Below are 16,203 nucleotides of genomic sequence, written 5' to 3'. Positions count from 1 at the left end.
CAATTGCTCACCACCCGCCAGCCGATGCCCAGCCAGTCCCCGAGCAGAAGCCCCCCCGGCCAGCTTTCCCCAGTTTATGTACTGAGCATGACGTCACATGGTATGGAATGTCCCTTTGGCCAGTTTGGGTCAGCTGTCCTGGCTGTGCCCCCTCCCAGCTTCTTGTGCACCTCCAGCCTTCTCAGTCGGTAGAGCATGGGAAACTGAAAAGTCCATGACTAGTGTAAGCACTACCTAGCAACAACTAAAAAATCAGTGTGTTACCAACATTATTCTCCTCCTAAATCCAAAACACAGCACTGCACCAGCTACTAGGAAGGAAATTAACTCTATCCCTGCCAAAACCAGGACAGTGATCAAAGAAAGAAGGACTTGTGAGAGTCTTATCAAGAATGGGTCACACACAGAGTTCTCCACTTTCCTTCCCCCTCTAATTCTTGTGCTTGCTGTTCCTTTTCTTTTCAAGTCTGTTATAAAAATCTACCTTGCTTCCTTCATTTTTGTGTGGCAGCTGTAACTAGCAGGCAGGTGTCCTCATTCTCTGACCCACAAGACTTATGGGCTGCTCAAAACATGAGTGTATGCTTTTGCTTTAAGGAGTGAATGGTTTTAATGGCTAACCTCCTCTTCACAAGATCTGATTTTGCCATGCCATTTTCCTTCTGCTGTCAAGCTTCTGTATGCTTCTTTTTATCCACTGAAGTAAAAACATTTTACAAAGGAAGCTCTATTATCTTAATTTTATAAATGAGTTAAATGAGTCACAGAGGTAAAAATATGCTAGCTAAGAACATTCAGCAGGTCAGTAATAAAGCTAAGAATAAAATCCAGGTCTCTTGACCCCAATCCGAAGTACATTGGATCACCCTGCTTTAATCCATTGAAATCACTAAATAGGATGACTTGTTAAGTTGCTACTCAATACAAGCAAGAATGGTTGCTGCTTGTGTACCTGAAATACTGATTGGCTAGACTGTAAGTAAAACCAAGAACGCAAACCAGAAGACCTTTGTCTAATTTACTTTTGAGCCGTGGGTGTCACAGGTGAAAGTTTTCTTCTTAAATATCAGCTATGTGTATAAATTTTTGTTGTCCATGCCCCATGCTTGGTAAGATGGGTTAAGATGATAACCCATCTTCCACTCACCTAGCCAAGAGTACTTATCTTCCTATTTACATCATTCTCAATGTATAAATTACATATCTCCTTGCAACTGAGTAAATGTGCTTTGAGCACACCTGGTACTCACTGAAACCACTGAGGTTAACAGAGCATGTAGAAGGCATGGCTGGAAGGAGGAGATAAATGACCCTTGCTTTTGCCTAATAACAGGAGAGCTGCCTCAGACTGAAGGAGCTCAGTCCAAATTACTTGCCATTTCTGTTGGAGCTGGGGTCAGACAGAAAGAGTGACAAGAGACAGCATGACTTTATAGTCTGACAATTAGAGGGTTGAGTACATGATGTGGGATTCAGTAGTCTGAATCCAGGAACACCTCTGTGTGTCAGCTAATGACTGCTAATTTAGATTCAATAAGCCATCATAGGAAGACAATCAGATCTGATTTATTGGTACCCAGTTATGATGAGAGAGAGGAGGTGAGGCTTGAAGCCAGATTCCTCAAGTCCTTCCTCAGGCTGTAAAGGCAGGTGTCAGTTTGTTGCTCTCCTACTGGCTCACGTTGAATAAATTCAACAGAAGTTGCATGTGGATATTTCCAAGTCTCATACAGCCTGATGCCTAGGGCCTTCTCTCAAAGTAGAAGAGATGCGGGTTTAAATTCCAACAGGAGAGAATTGAAGCAAGGTCTCTCATTGCTGGGGAGAATGCCCTGCCATGAGGATAGTGGGAGAGAGAAAGGGAACGAGAGAGTGAAAAATAAAAATAAAAATAAAATGAAGGCTGCTGCCAGCTGTCCTTTCAAATAGAGGTCCCCTTCAGGCAGCTGTGTTTGAACATACAGCTGAAGTGTCCAAATGCTGGAGTGGCTTCTTGGTGGTGAATGTCTTTTCACAGATGCACCTAAAAGTAGCAATAAGATCAAAACTATGTTCTGTGAATAAAGTTGGATTTCAAACACACTGTTCACCTCAGAATTCCCCTGTAGCTCCCTGCTGGTGCGCAGGCTCTTTTGAAACACATTTCCACTCGCTTAACCAAGGTGTCTACTTGTATTTTGGATTCTGCTTCTGTCCCATTCTAGACTCGATCTTTTCACAAAAGTACCTCTTAAAAGAATTCTGGGTAAAAAGGCTAGGTGAAGTCAGATGACATTGGCAAGTTAATGAAATTTTACCAGATTTTACAGAAATATGCATGAAAAATGCTTGCAGGTGAGCCCTGAAGAGTTAGTGGAATTCTATTAAAATCAACACAGAATTAGCATTGCAAAGGTGACTTATTGATGCCTAGGTGTGATGAAAGAGGAGGTGAAGCCTGAAGCAAACATATCAAGACAGCTGACAGTTTATGCTCTTTATTTTAAAGCAGATGGATAACGACCATTTATAAAATACAGCAAAATAATCAGTTTCAGTCAGATGCAAAAAGTGTTGTCTCTTCAAACAACAGACTGGCTTGGTGTTGGTACGCCATCATAATCTTCTGAGTAGTGCTGATACTGGTCAGTAAGAAGAGGCTGATGCAACTCATCCTTATTTTTCTTGACACGTACGATACATGCAGCAGCAGCAAAGATAATTGCAACAAGAACAAGTGCAATCACTATTGCGATAGTTATCATCTCTGTGACATGGAGAGCCCGACCTACAGGAAGGAAAGCAAAAGGGAAAGTTATTAAAAGTAAATGTCAAGTGTATGGATAAACATCAGAGGGACAGACTAAAGCTCAGTATCTGTAATTATTCAATGAGTAGTGAAGTAGAACTAGTTTCAATTTTGGTTGATAATATTTGTTCCAAAATGTGAGAAAATTTCAGTCTCTCTTGTTACGTTCTAAAAACAGTCCTGGACCTTTATTCTGCTATCTGGTTTGTGAGGCATTTGCACTCTCTGTAGTGATTTAATGAAGGCATATGGTATAGGAATAAGGACCTTCTGCAAAGTTTAGATCCAAATGAGAACTTCTCCAAAAATTGAAGTGGATAGTGGGAGCTTCATGCAGGAACAATCTATAATCAGTAGCTATTTAGCTGTACTAAATCCCAAACACAACTGATTTGGAAAGCCAGGCAAGAAAAAAAAGAAATAGACCTTTACAAAGGCATCAAATATTGTTTGTGAAATTTGAACCAACTTTGTTATATGATGCATAAACTTAAAGGGCGAAAGACACGATGAGAAAAAAAAGAGGTAGCATCTAGGTTAGACAGTTTACCTGGCCACTCGACTTCATAGCTGTATCCCAGGTTTTCTGGTGCAGTAACAAACATTTCATTATTGGTAACTGGAGGCCAGAAAGGCACCATATTGTACTGTCGGTTATGTCCAATAGGGGCATTCTCCAGTGGATATGTTGAGATATCTAAATTTGAAAGTCAAATCACATTTCTGTAAATAAAATCAAAATAATTTACACTAATTCTTTTTTTTTTCCAACAGTGACTCAGGGTTTTGAGTACCTCAATTTGTTTGTTCCTAACATAAATTAATCTAGAAGGATTGGTTTTCCAGTGTGACAGATCCAGAATGGAGAGCTCTGCTATGTCCAAAAGCAAGACCACTAATCATATCTCTGTTTTTTAACGGAAACCACTGGTAAATTATAAAACTTTCAGCCTATTTGGGCTTTTCATTTCTTCTTGCATGGAAAAGGAGAAATATGTATGTATGGAGGACTTGGAAAACATTTTTGCTACAATCTGGCTTTGTCTGATTGTAACAGTGATAAAGAGCTCTCTCATGCATTTCAGGAGGCAGCTGATATGAACTCCAGTGGAATTTTTTTGCAATGTTATGGTAAATCAGGAGAAAGTCAGCTGAATCAAAAAAAAAAAAAAGTCCATCTTGGTAAGATCATGCAAAAGCTTGTGACAGGTCATGTCATAGCACAAGGGGATACAATTGCTCTCTGATAGTTGATGTGGGAAAAATACATGAGGCAGGTTGTGGAAGCTGCACAAATAAGTCTCAGTTGTGCAACAGCATCTGTCTTCTGTAGAAGAAGGAAGAAGGGGCTGGATTATCTTAAGAGGAATACAGTTGCTGCTTTGTGCAGACTAATGCACAGACATTAGGGCTACACAGAATTCTCCCCCCAGTTCACTGATGCCAATCCCGTTCTTCTTTATTTCTTTTTTTCTTCCTTCCTTGCAGTTCCTTCCTTCCTCCCTCTCCCTCACTTCCTCCCTTATTCCTTTTCTCTTTTCTTTTCAGAGTTAAAGAAGCAAGGGCAGCAACAGTGACCATCCTTTGAACGGATATGGAAATGGTTATGGAATGCTGGTAGTAAATCACAAAGGTGGTCAAAATTAATTGTGAGGGTGTGCATGGCATCTGATCCTGTTTGACAAGAAGAAATATAGATATTTACTCCACACAGTGACAGAGTGTCCATGAAGTATTTGGACCTTCCATGGTTACACTGTCTTTGCTTTATGGAGACAATGTATTTGCACATTTTGTTTTCTTGAATTGTGCCTGGTATCTCTGGCCAAGTCCCTTCACAGGCAGTGATTTGAAAATGGATGTCAGTGGGGTAAGGAAGGGAGCTTGCTTGTTATTACTGTCTTTGTTAACTATACTGTTAAAATTCCAGTCCTCTCCTAAGCTTAGGGGCATCTTGCTGTCCCACAAGAAACAGCTGAGCTCCTGTGACTGCAAAGACTGATAACCACCCATCCCGCCTCTGTCCATGAGCACATCTTACCTGCAGAATACCTTCTCAGCCACTCATCAAAAACAGCATCTGTAAATGTGTGCAGGAGGACAAAAATGGGATCATTTGGTGATAAATGAGTTTGCCCTCCTGTCCCATTCAAAAATAGATGAGCCAAGTTGTGAAGACTTCGAACTGCTGGGTCATATTTCCCTGAAGGATCACTGTACCCTGAATATACAAACAAAGAAGAACACAAAAAATCCCAGTAAAGATTTTGTTTGGAAGCTGCAGTCCCAGCTGGATACTTTTTTCTCTGAAAGGCTGTCATGTTGTTGTGTTGCCTTGCTTAACATAAATGAGTAGCTAATCCTCTACCTACTGGCATTTGAGAAATGTCCCTAGCATGCATAATTTTCAGACTAAAATAGCCTTTACAAAAGAATGCTGAGAATGTGGAGTGCAAGGCTGTTGGGATGTAATGCAAAAATGGCCAAAATAAACCACATCATAGCATGAAAATAAAGGTATGTGTTTGGGACCTACATATCTTTCAGCATAACTGAAATAGTTGCATGTGTTTTCTAACTGCTGACTTAAGAGTGTGTATGTTACCATCTATCCTAATGAGCCAGCTGTTATGTTTCCACACATCATTTCCATGCTTACTGTGAACACATCTCAGAAAGCTTCACATGATCTGTTTTTTCAGTGAAGATACCCTATGTAACTCTGTTAGTGCCCAACATCTCGTAACCCTCATGTCAGATGTCAGGATCTGAAGCATCATGAAAACTTCTGTTTTCAAGCTCTGGCCAAACTTTCCAGAGAGGGGTCAGTACAGTTAATTGGCTAAAGCCATGTTTAGATACCTAGATATTGATAGCCCATTTGTCAAATGTGGTAAGCATCCAAAACTTTCATATACTTAAATGGTTGGTGCAGATTCTTGGTTTTATTCTCCAAGAGAAAGAAAATGGAGCAGAACCTCCCCATCGTAGGAATTATGCCTCTTCAAAAGAGCCAGAGGATCTGCGGGAGGTCTGGTAGGGATCTGAACTGTCACTTGGTAATCTTTTCTCATGAATCCTAGTCTTTCCTGTTAAAAACTCTGGATTATTAAAGTGCAGAGCAGCTGGCAGTATACTGGCTGAACAGCATGGATCAAATCTTTAGGCTGGTTTCTGTGTTGAGGTGTGTGTGTTCAGATGCCAGTGACTGAAAATTTCATTTTAAATATGTAGAGCTTAGAGAAGAACAGAGTTATATGGCTAACTAACAGATTTCATATTTCATTTTAAATATGTAGAGCTTAGAGAAGAACAGAGTCCCAGAGAAGAGCTTAGAGAAGAACAGAGTTATATGGCCCAGAGAGAAGAACTAACGTGTTTAGCAGTAAATCCTGTACCCAGATCTCAATTACTACTTCAATACCATTTCATTAAGTACTACCAGGGCTTACAATTTCTTTTGCTTTCTTTTGTTTGTTTCAATTCAGATACAAGGGTAACTGCTATGAGCACTTTTTGGCCTCATTTAAGGGTGCAGCTGCATCAATCCGCAGGCAAGGGCTGTCTGTTTTCAGCAACGGCAACCTATTACTAGGTTGCAAGGGCCTGATCTCAGCTAGTTTCTACTTAGTACACCAGTGACAGACTTCTGAGGCTTTTACACATTTAAAGAACTGACATAAGCTATAAAGTAATTTACCCAGAGCTTGTTTCCACTTAATACTAAGCTAATACTTAATGCTAAGAACAATGTGTTCTTAGTGTCCAGTAGACTGTCTCTAAACTCATACTTCCAACAGCAAAAATGGTAAGTCTGTTCCCTTGACTTATTTGGAGTTGTTCCAGGTCCTTTTATTTGTCATGTTTACCTTCTACTGTGTTACGGAAACTGTCTGTTGAATTGGAATAGAAAGGAGGAGTGTCAAATACACCAACTTCCAAACACTGAGCAACATCCTCTGGCTCTGGGAGACGCTGTACCATAGGCCGTGCAACATTTCCAGCAGGATTTCTTCGAATGGGACCACCCTCAGTGCCTGGGGTTGGAGAGAAGAGAGGAAACAATACCAGTGCAAAACAGTAGGCCACAGAATGCATCCTTCTGACTGAAACATGGGGGAAAAAATCCCTCGGAAATTACACTTAAACTGAATGAATGGGTCAGTTTCTTATGTCAGGCAAAGAATTTGAATCTTCATGGGGTCCTGTGTGCTGCATCCTTTGCACCAGCATTTAAAAAAGCATCTAAAAGCCTCTTACGGTAACTTATGGTTCTGTAAGTGCTTTGGGAAAATTTTCTATAGTTTTTCAATGTGATTTCTTGATGAGACCCAGGACAAAAGTTTTGAGGATGTCCTGATAGAGTAGCTGGGGAAAGGACTATAGTTGATTATGCAGGTGACTAACCCAATATTGTGGTTTTTCCCTGTATTCCCCCCCCGCCCCATTTCCATGAAGATGCTGAGTGGTGGCTTGAAGGTAATGAATATGCAAGAATCTTGCTGGGATTTTTTAGCTCTTGTAGCTGAGGTAGATGTGTTAGGATTCAATATTCTTCACCTTCAAAACATGTTCCACGTAGTTAACACAGGGATTTGTTAGATGTTCTGCTTTTAGTAGCAGAATGCCATGAAGGTGATAAGTGGAGTAGTCAGAAGAAAACTTAAGCTTCAGTTAAGAAATGACAATGCCAGATTTAATTATTTATGGCACACTGATGAATAGATACTGCATAAGAAGGGAAGTCAAAGCATTTAGCTCTTCCTCTGCTATAAGCTCCTGAACAAATTTTGAACTGCTTGGTGCCTCAGTGCAAGACAGATGATAAATATATATTATCTCAGAAAACTGATGAAACTTGGATTAAGAATATTCAAAAAATACTTTAAGATTTTTTGGCTGGGAAAAGCCATTGTAAAGTATTATATTTATTTATTATTAAAAGGATTTTCTCTCCAAATATCTGCCAGCAGTCATACTTACTGTTACAGATGGTTCCCAAAGTTTCATAGTCTTCTATATTTTCACATAGCACTCGCCACTGAGAGAAGATTGAGTTTTGGCTGATAAGAGAGACATCAAAATTGCTTCTAGCTCCCATCAAGTCATCCGAGCAGATATCACAGGTGTTTTGTCCTGTTGCAAAGTTCCAGTAGGGCAGTCCAAAAGTGGGATCCTGCAGCATGTTCTAAACCACATAAATATGGTGTTAATACATGTGTGCCCCAGACAGCTATAATATTTACTGCTAGAATGATGTTAAAAAACAGTTAAATACATCATAGTAAGAGTCAGAGTCCTGTCTCATGGAGGAGAAGAAATCTATGGAAAATCTATGAAATCTATGTAAAAGCTTTCGGTAGTTTTTCACACTGATGCCTTAGTTGGACTATTGAATCGAGTCATGGATCTCCCTCATTAATAAGAGAGTACCTCTTCCATGAAACCATATCGTGAGTAGTAAGAAACATCACTTAATACTGATACCCCATTTTTCCAGATATTTTTAATGGCCTGTCAACAACAGCAGCATTTGTAGCACACTAAGCCAACTGTGGAATGACTGAGCACATGGAAAAGTAAGGAAAAGGGATACCGGCTCTTGAAATTATCATTGTTTGGTTCTAGTATGGGTTGGAGTTGAACAGTTCTGGAGTGTGTCCTGCCTTCCAATATTTGTATACCAGGATGTGTTGGCCAGCCAAATTGGCTTAACTAATGATCAAGTTTACTAACATACATAGGAATATATAATAAATCACCAAGAGCTGGAACTGCTCAGGGCTTCCACATAATGAAATGCCACTGATGTCAAATGTGAGTTTTTGAAGGGAGTTTGTGCCTTAGCCTGACACAGAACCATTGAAACTAGTGGAAACACTTGAAATGATTTCAAAGACTATTTAATCTTGACCTTGAAAACTTAATTCTCTCTTCTTTAAGAAGGATGATGGTCTATAAAATAATATATTCCTTTTATGGATAGGTCCATAGAAGGAAAGGGAAAGAAGAGAATCACTGATTTATGGAACAGAGTATAACAAAATACTAATTTCTCTAACCACTTACACTAATTATACAAATAAAATGTGATTCTGAATCCCCAAGCCATCTCTGTAATACTTTTCTGTAGGATTTATGCTGCTTTGATTAGTCTAACTTAGTCAAGGATCAGGGTCTTGATATTAAAAATAACACTGGCAATAACTTTTGTTGGTCCAGTAAAATGCCTTCTATGGATATATCTAGATTTTGTATCTATTTTTAAAGGGGATTTTAATGTAACTTTTATGTTTTCCATTACTCTGATTGAAACATTCTTTTTATCATCTCTATAAAAATGACAGTCTAAAACCTAAATGCACTGTATTAATAGAATACCTAATGAGTTACTGAAATTGAAGCAGAATTATTTCAATGTGTAGAAAGAGCTGCTATAATTTTTGCCTATTGTAATATTGGGAGAAGTTCTTTATCTGTACAAAACATAGCATGAACACATGGCTTAACATTAACATGAACATTACCTGCATGTCTCTTTCAAGCTGCAGTAGATGGTACCTATGCCATGTGACAAAAGCTGGTCCCTCATGAGAGAAATCAATTCCTCCAAAGCTCTGCTGCCCTGCACCAAGGAAAGTCTTCCTGACAGAATAATAATGAGACCACACAAAGTAGTTATAAATGGAGATATTCTCGAATTGTGGTGTGTTGCCGTCTGGTCCAAATATTTCCTCACGTCTTCGTGTGGCAATAACAATGTCAGGATGGATTGTCATCTTGGCTTGGTGTAAAGCATTCACAAAACGCCTCCTTTCTTCTGCACTCAGATCCAAAAGATTCCTCCTGACTGTGAGGATACAGAAGGAGCGAGTTACTAAAAGAGTAGACACTCAAGTCTGATCCCACAAGACTAATTTATTTTGCTCCTAATAATTCCTAATAAAATGCTTTTTCTTCAAGCATTTACCCATTTTTTATCGGGGCAATTCAGAGACTACTGAGCATAAAGGTTGAGCCAAATAAAAATAAAGCCCAAAACCTTGCAATTTTAGTGCTTTTAGAAGTACTGTTACAGACTATCCTTCCACCTTGTCAGAGAAATGACAAAGATAGTTCTTTGTCACACAAACCTTTCAGAACTTCATCCAATATACTTAAGGTTTCCTGTGGTAATACTTTACAAGAAAAGAATACTGTATAGCAATTTACAATAATCAGAAGCTCTACCACTTGACAATTTGGTGAAGAATTACATTGTTTATGCTTGAACCTTTGTAGGAAAAATGGCAGATTCACCAGTGAATTGTGAATTGTGAATTTCACACAGTACAACATCTCTCTTTCATGTCATTACCTGCTATTATTAACAACAGCCATATATTAGTCCTTTTTAGCAGTATATCTCAAAACCAGTTAAAAATATCATTGTCCACATATAGACAGTGAAACAAGGAAGAAAATTGACTTGTTGAAATACCAGTATATCAGCAAGAGGAACAGAGTCCACATCACCTCAGTCCATCCAGCACTCTTTTACCTGGACTGAGAAGATTTCAGGCTAAGTTTAGACTAAGACACAGGTAGAAGTCCTCACAGATATTCTTCAACATGCACTCCTTTTCATTATAAAAAATACCGTAAAATCCATAATTGTCCAAATGAGTGATAGACTATGTTGATATGAGAAGCAACAGGTCTTCAGCATGAATCAATATGTAGAATAAAAGTGAATTACATTTCACTATATAAAGTTGATTCAGTGGGGATATTTTAGCTTCATTGAAGTTTATAGAAATACTCTTATGAAGCATGAATTTCATCCAAGGACTCTGTATCCTGAAACATGCTTTTCTGTTTTGCAGAACTGAACTGGTTTGCTAGCCCTGGTCACTGAAAGGTTTTTTGTTGTTCATTTTAAGTAGTGCACTAAAAATATCTATCTAATTTTGATTTACATAGACATCTTAACCTTTTCATTTTTCAAATTATATGCCTGAACAACAATAAAAAATTGAGACTATTATTAAAGTTAGGCATGTATTTAGAAGATATGAAGGCACCAAACTGCATTTTACAGCTATTTTATATGGATATGCCAACAGTAATTAAACAATTATTTCTAAAGTCTGAGCAGCTGGGGCCAGCTCTATGGATGGACAAAAGAGGTGACCTCCATGTGGAAACTTAAAGCATAATAAGAAGCTAATTTCCCCTATTTAAACTCATGTTGTCATGCATGATAAATCTGATTTGCTTAGCATTTTACTGACTAGTAAAGGATTTAATAAGCAAGAAAAGTAAAAAATGCTCTTGTATACCCTAGAAAATCAGCTAAAGCTGCTTTTTGCCTATCTCCAGATTTATTTTGCTAAGTTTGTGTGTGTTAACATTTATTTCTTCATTATTTTTCAGAGTTATCATCGTTGTTAATGAGAACAGGCCAGAGCATCAGAGGGTGCAACCTGGCTTAGCAGATCCAATTCATGAGTCATACTTTCTGCTTTCTAGTTTGCTTCCTGGAGCTCAAAGGATGAATAAAATCCTAAGGTCTTTCCCACAGTCCTCAATAAGTTGTTTTAAGGAATCTTATTCTTAAGATTTTGAATTGGTAAGTGGTCCTTTGTTAACCCTTGCTGGAACATGCAGTCATGTTCATGGAGCATTTCCTATCTGATGAAAATAATGTCAGTGCTGATTTCCGTTTCTGCAAAAGGCACTGCATGTTTGTGCTAGTGACCTGTTGTTTCTCATGCCAACAGAACCCATCACTCATTTGGGGCATTATGGATTTTACAGGATTTCAATAACACCTTTAAACTTTCACTAATGAAGACTGAAATCTGGTTCATTCAGATGGTTTTGACTTGAGAACAAGGATCTGTCCCAAAGCCTGCCTGTCTTTTTCAATTTACCTATAATATTCAACATTTTTCCAGTTTCACAAGGATTTCATAACTGTTTCAAAAAATTTTAGACATCTGTTTACTGATATTCTGGACTAAACTGAAACTGGAGAACTCTCAGAAAGGCCCACCAGTCCCTGTGCTGATTCATCTGAACAGCTCATAGTCATAAGTTAAGGCTTTTAAAGACATTGACAGCAACTAGGTAAGTAAAAATTTACAAGGCTAGGTGCATAGTTTAGAAATGTATTAAGGGATTTTGAATCAAAAAAGCTGCTGTCACACTTAAAGTAGTCACAAGGTATTAAACACGCTACCTAGATACGTATTATTCCCAGACATGCTCACAAACACACATACATGTCTATATACATTATTTTACTCTTAAATAATTCCAAAGAATATAATTTTTTCAACTTAGGTGTTCTATTCTTCAATGGACTTTGGTCCTAATCCTGCACTGACTACAGGTTTTGCTTCTTCCTTTTATTGGGTAGTAAAGGTAGGTGCTTGGTACACAAGCTGAACAACTCAGCTAGCAGCTGCCTTAATAACCCCTATGGCAAAGTACATTTGCTAAATAAATATAAGGGGCATTTTGTATTTTAAATAAAAGAAATATGCTACGTACATTTAGAAGCAAGCACTGCCAACAGGCAGTTTTCATGTCATATTTCTGATGCTCTTACCTATATTGATTTGTTGGCTGCAGGTAGGTCCATTCCAGCCAGGGCGACACGACCCACAGTTATAACCAGAGAAGTTAGCGTTGCACCGGCAGGTTTGGTTGAAGAAGCGTATGGGCCATTGCTCACGGTCATCCCGCCCATCATGGATGTACTGTGGGCCGTGGGGTCGCGAATCGACAGTCACCTGTATGCACCGGCCCCTCCCTGTAGACACACCACACCGGTCAGTACCTGGCCCAAACACAGGGAAATAGTCTGGGCAACACATGCCGCTCCTCAGGGACTCAACGGTAGCGCACTGGCGAGGGAACTGAGCTCCAGCTTGGCCAAGCATGCTAAGAAGTGGTGGCAGGGAAAGGAGCAGCAGCACGGGGAGCTGCATGACGGCAGATCCAGCAGAGCCAGCTCCTTCCGAGAGCCAACGGTCCACACACGCTGACTTCTCCTCTCCTGCGCTGGGGCACCCAGCTCCCTCTACAGAGAGAGAGAAAAAAAGAGGGGGGGAGAGAGAGAAGAGAATAAAAACGAGTGATACAAACCTCCAGGCTACTCCTTCCACCCCAGAAACTGCCTTCGAACCCTGTACTTTCAATACTCTAACTGGAAAAGTGAACAACTCTGACTACAGACACTAATGTTCTTCTCTTCTCCCATTGTCTGCACAAAAGATAGTAACTACCTAGAGCTATATTTGCTCATTGAATTCTAAGTGCTTCCCAAACATTCATTCACATTGTACATCTGCCAGCCAGATATACTTCACTACCACAAAATGCTAAAACCAAAGGCACTAGTATTTTGAACCCTTTTTTCCACACCAGTCCTGCACCCCGTTCATGCCTTTCTTTTCTGCATTTAACTAGTGTATCTTGTTCTCTAGTCAGCATTTCCCCTCTGTGTTCCTTTGCTGTTCTCTAATGGCAACTCCACCAGAAGGTGAAGCTACAATGCTTCATGCATTGTATTTGTTCTCTCTTTCTGGTATATCTTCTCTACTGAGATCCTGTTCTATTTCTGCACGTCCTACGACTGTGTCTAACCTGAAATAAGCACTGCTATTTTCTCTCCTGGTACAGTCTGCTTACTAATCCTTCTTCTACCCACACAGTATGGCTTGGCCTCACCCTCCTTCTTCTATTAATCCCCTTTCTACTTCAGTGCATTTCCCTGGACTTTAAGTACTTGAACAGCACATGATTTCTTTCATGCTTATCTCCTTGTGATTTCACAAGTTTTAGCAAAGGTCAGAGACAAATCCTTGAATTCAAAACAGAACAACTGTGAAGTGGTTTTTTTTTTTTTTTAATTACTTGCAAAGAAAGGCTCGCTTGAAAACAGACAAAGAACACTGGGGAAATTCACATTTAATAGACATTTTTTTAAAAAAAGTAAAATTCTTCAAATGGCATTTTCAAGATCAGGCCAAAGTGAGTGACAAAGATACATAATTTAGAAAATGAAACACTCCAATCTTGAACTTACAGCTTTGAGTTTAACTATTTATTTTGAGAATCAAATAAAAAGGCAATGATATTAGTGTATCCTGAAATGCTAAATTCTGAGCAGGTGCAATGAAGGGTAATGAAACAAAGAAGTAGAGAAAAACAGTCTCTGAAATGAACAAAATGCTCCTCTGTTCTTTGCAAGGATAATTTTTGCTGAACAAAACTGGCCTTATTTGAGCTCTTACTCTCTTTCTTATCTATCAATAAGGATGGCTTTCAGTGGGGTGAGGATATTTTGTCAAGAAACATCTTCTCTGGCACCAAGACAACACATTAACAAGTTTTCTGGGAAAAGGTTCAACTACAGTGTAACTGACATTGAGCAGAAAACGGATTACCTACTCCTTCTTCTGCTTCTCTATATGCAAGTTAAAATGTGAGAGTGTACCCAATTCTGACAGGCCACAGAAATAGTTTTTTTGTGCATTTATTTTTGCCAACCTGCCATGGACCACAGCAGTGAACCTTACCATCTGTGGCTTGTATAACCAAACATGCTATAGCTTGCTTCGGTGTAGGACCAAGGCATTTAATACACTTCTCCATATCTTTAATTCATTCTCCATTTTCAGAGAGAAGTATTTGATAATCCTTAAAGTAAACTCTTTCCTTTTCTGGCTTTCATTTTATTCTCCACCTGAACCTATTTTCTCTTCTTTACTAGCTTATTCTCTACCCTGTTTCTTTCCAAGCTTAAACTTTTTCTCATTGAACATGTACTGGGACATGTGACACAAATTCACTGTTATCACATCAGAAGGTAAACCAGAGCTAGTAAAAAAACTCTTGAGATTTTATCTGAAAAGAACTCCCAGATCAAAGAAGAAGGATACAGGGTTTAGCGATGAATATTTAGCAAATACAGCAAATTCATAATATGCTTAGAAGGGGTAAATCCTGCTCCTTAGACAAAGCTCGAGTAAAGAAGACCAAACAGAGATACTGACTGGGGTTGCCTGGCATCATAAAACTTCCCCTTATAATGGTGGACATGATGTAAACCTTTTGTAAGTAAGTCTTCTGCATAGCCAGCACCTATGAATTTTGTTCAGCAGACTACTAGAGCTGCACAGCTGAGGATCATTTCCCTTCTTTGTCCCCAGATGTTCTCTTGGATTTCCTGCTGGAAATCTTGCTGAACAGTTCGGCAGTGTGCAATCCCTTTTATAGTCTATTTTCATACTCTTGCCCTTAGAGCCTCCTGCTCCCCTACTGTGCCTGGAAAGATTTGACCTTGGAGGTTATCCAAATGCACAACATCTGTGTTTCTGTGGCTCTGTTCAGAAAGTCCTTGTCTACATAAGCAAGGTAATGAGGAAAAAAGTCAGTGTGTGGATCCCTAGCTCACTAATTGCCTGTGTGGACTAAAAGCCCTGCAAAGAGAGTTAGTTAATATGCTAGACATTCACATATAGTTTACACAATTTTCCTTGTGTAAACATTAGTTCTTGATGCTGAGAACAGGTCTCTACGCAGCCACATGAGGTTTAGCTGTGGCCTATAGCCTAACCTACTGGATGATGTTATGAAAATATATCCAGTCTAATTTGTGCTTGAGTGGTGATGAAAGCTGATATGCTGGTTCTGTCTTACCTCATGCTGTTAGCTATACAGTCAATGAATCAACCAGTCAACCAGATCTGTGGGAGCTACCCTATGGTATTTACTGAGTTCTCAAGATTTACAAATTCTTTAAACTAGGATTTTTATTCCCCAATCTCAAGACACATAGACTCCTAGAAAAATTAGATTTTGTCAACTTCACCTAAGTTGCATGGGAAGTAGTTTAATGTTATTACTGTTATTTGTGTACCACCTCTGGTATGATGACACCACACTGCAAGTGTTTGTGAACTGAATATTGGAGTGGTCGGGGGATGAATTTGGCAGTGGGCAAATGAGCATCTGAAATGAAGGTACAGCTGTGGTAACCTTCATCATCACAGTCTTAACCTTCTGAGGGTTTGGAAACCAATAACCTCACCTTCAACTGGTGTAAACTGATCCGTGATTTACATCACCTGTGGATCTTGGCTGGATCTTAAATGCCTTAGCTTCTTTTTGTTAGTTTTTAGTGTTGTTGATTTTTTTCTTTTTATTTTTCCTTGTCAGTACCATCATTAGTCAATCTTTTCACAAAATAAGCCAGCTCCTCGGTTTACAGAGCCAGCTTTGAATTGTTTTGAATTTCTGTTTCCTTTCCAGTAGAAGAAAATAATGCTGCTTTTATGAAAAAAGCAGAACTACATATAACTTATATGGTAAGTGGGGGCTTTGAAGATAAGTCAGAACTGACCTTCTGTTTCCTATATCTA

The 16,203-nt window shown here is 39.1% G+C and overlaps 1 protein-coding gene across 1 annotated transcript; it reads right to left on the bottom strand.

Moving 5' to 3' along the window:
* Window positions 1-2,556: 2,556 nt before the first annotated feature.
* Window positions 2,557-12,766, bottom strand: TYRP1 (tyrosinase related protein 1). The gene is made up of 7 exons (XM_009274272.1): window positions 12,384-12,766; window positions 9,316-9,638; window positions 7,772-7,976; window positions 6,658-6,825; window positions 4,830-5,009; window positions 3,339-3,485; window positions 2,557-2,767 (listed from the first exon to the last, which is right to left on the bottom strand). The coding sequence occupies exons 1-7, from the start codon at window positions 12,763-12,765 to the stop codon at window positions 2,562-2,564; spliced, it is 1,611 nt and encodes a 536-aa protein (XP_009272547.1). The 5' UTR covers window position 12,766; the 3' UTR covers window positions 2,557-2,561.
* Window positions 12,767-16,203: the final 3,437 nt, after the last annotated feature.

Source organism: Aptenodytes forsteri, unplaced genomic scaffold (genome assembly GCF_000699145.1).
Source record: "Aptenodytes forsteri isolate BGI_AS27 unplaced genomic scaffold, ASM69914v1 Scaffold46, whole genome shotgun sequence".
NCBI classification, from domain to species: domain Eukaryota; kingdom Metazoa; phylum Chordata; class Aves; order Sphenisciformes; family Spheniscidae; genus Aptenodytes; species Aptenodytes forsteri.
The sequence above is the reverse complement of the archived record's forward strand: the minus strand, read 5'-3'. Positions and strand labels throughout refer to the sequence as shown.

Coding starts and splice junctions, on each gene's coding strand:
- TYRP1 (XM_009274272.1), bottom strand. CDS start 12,765: ATGCAGCTCCCCGTGCTGCTGCTCCTTTCCCTGCCACCACTTCTTAGC. Junction 6,826..7,771: donor TTTGGGAACCATCTGTAACA/GTAAGTATGACT, acceptor CTCCAACCCCAG/GCACTGAGGGTGGTCCCATT. Junction 3,486..4,829: donor GCTGAGAAGGTATTCTGCAG/GTAAGATGTGCT, acceptor TTTCAAATTTAG/ATATCTCAACATATCCACTG.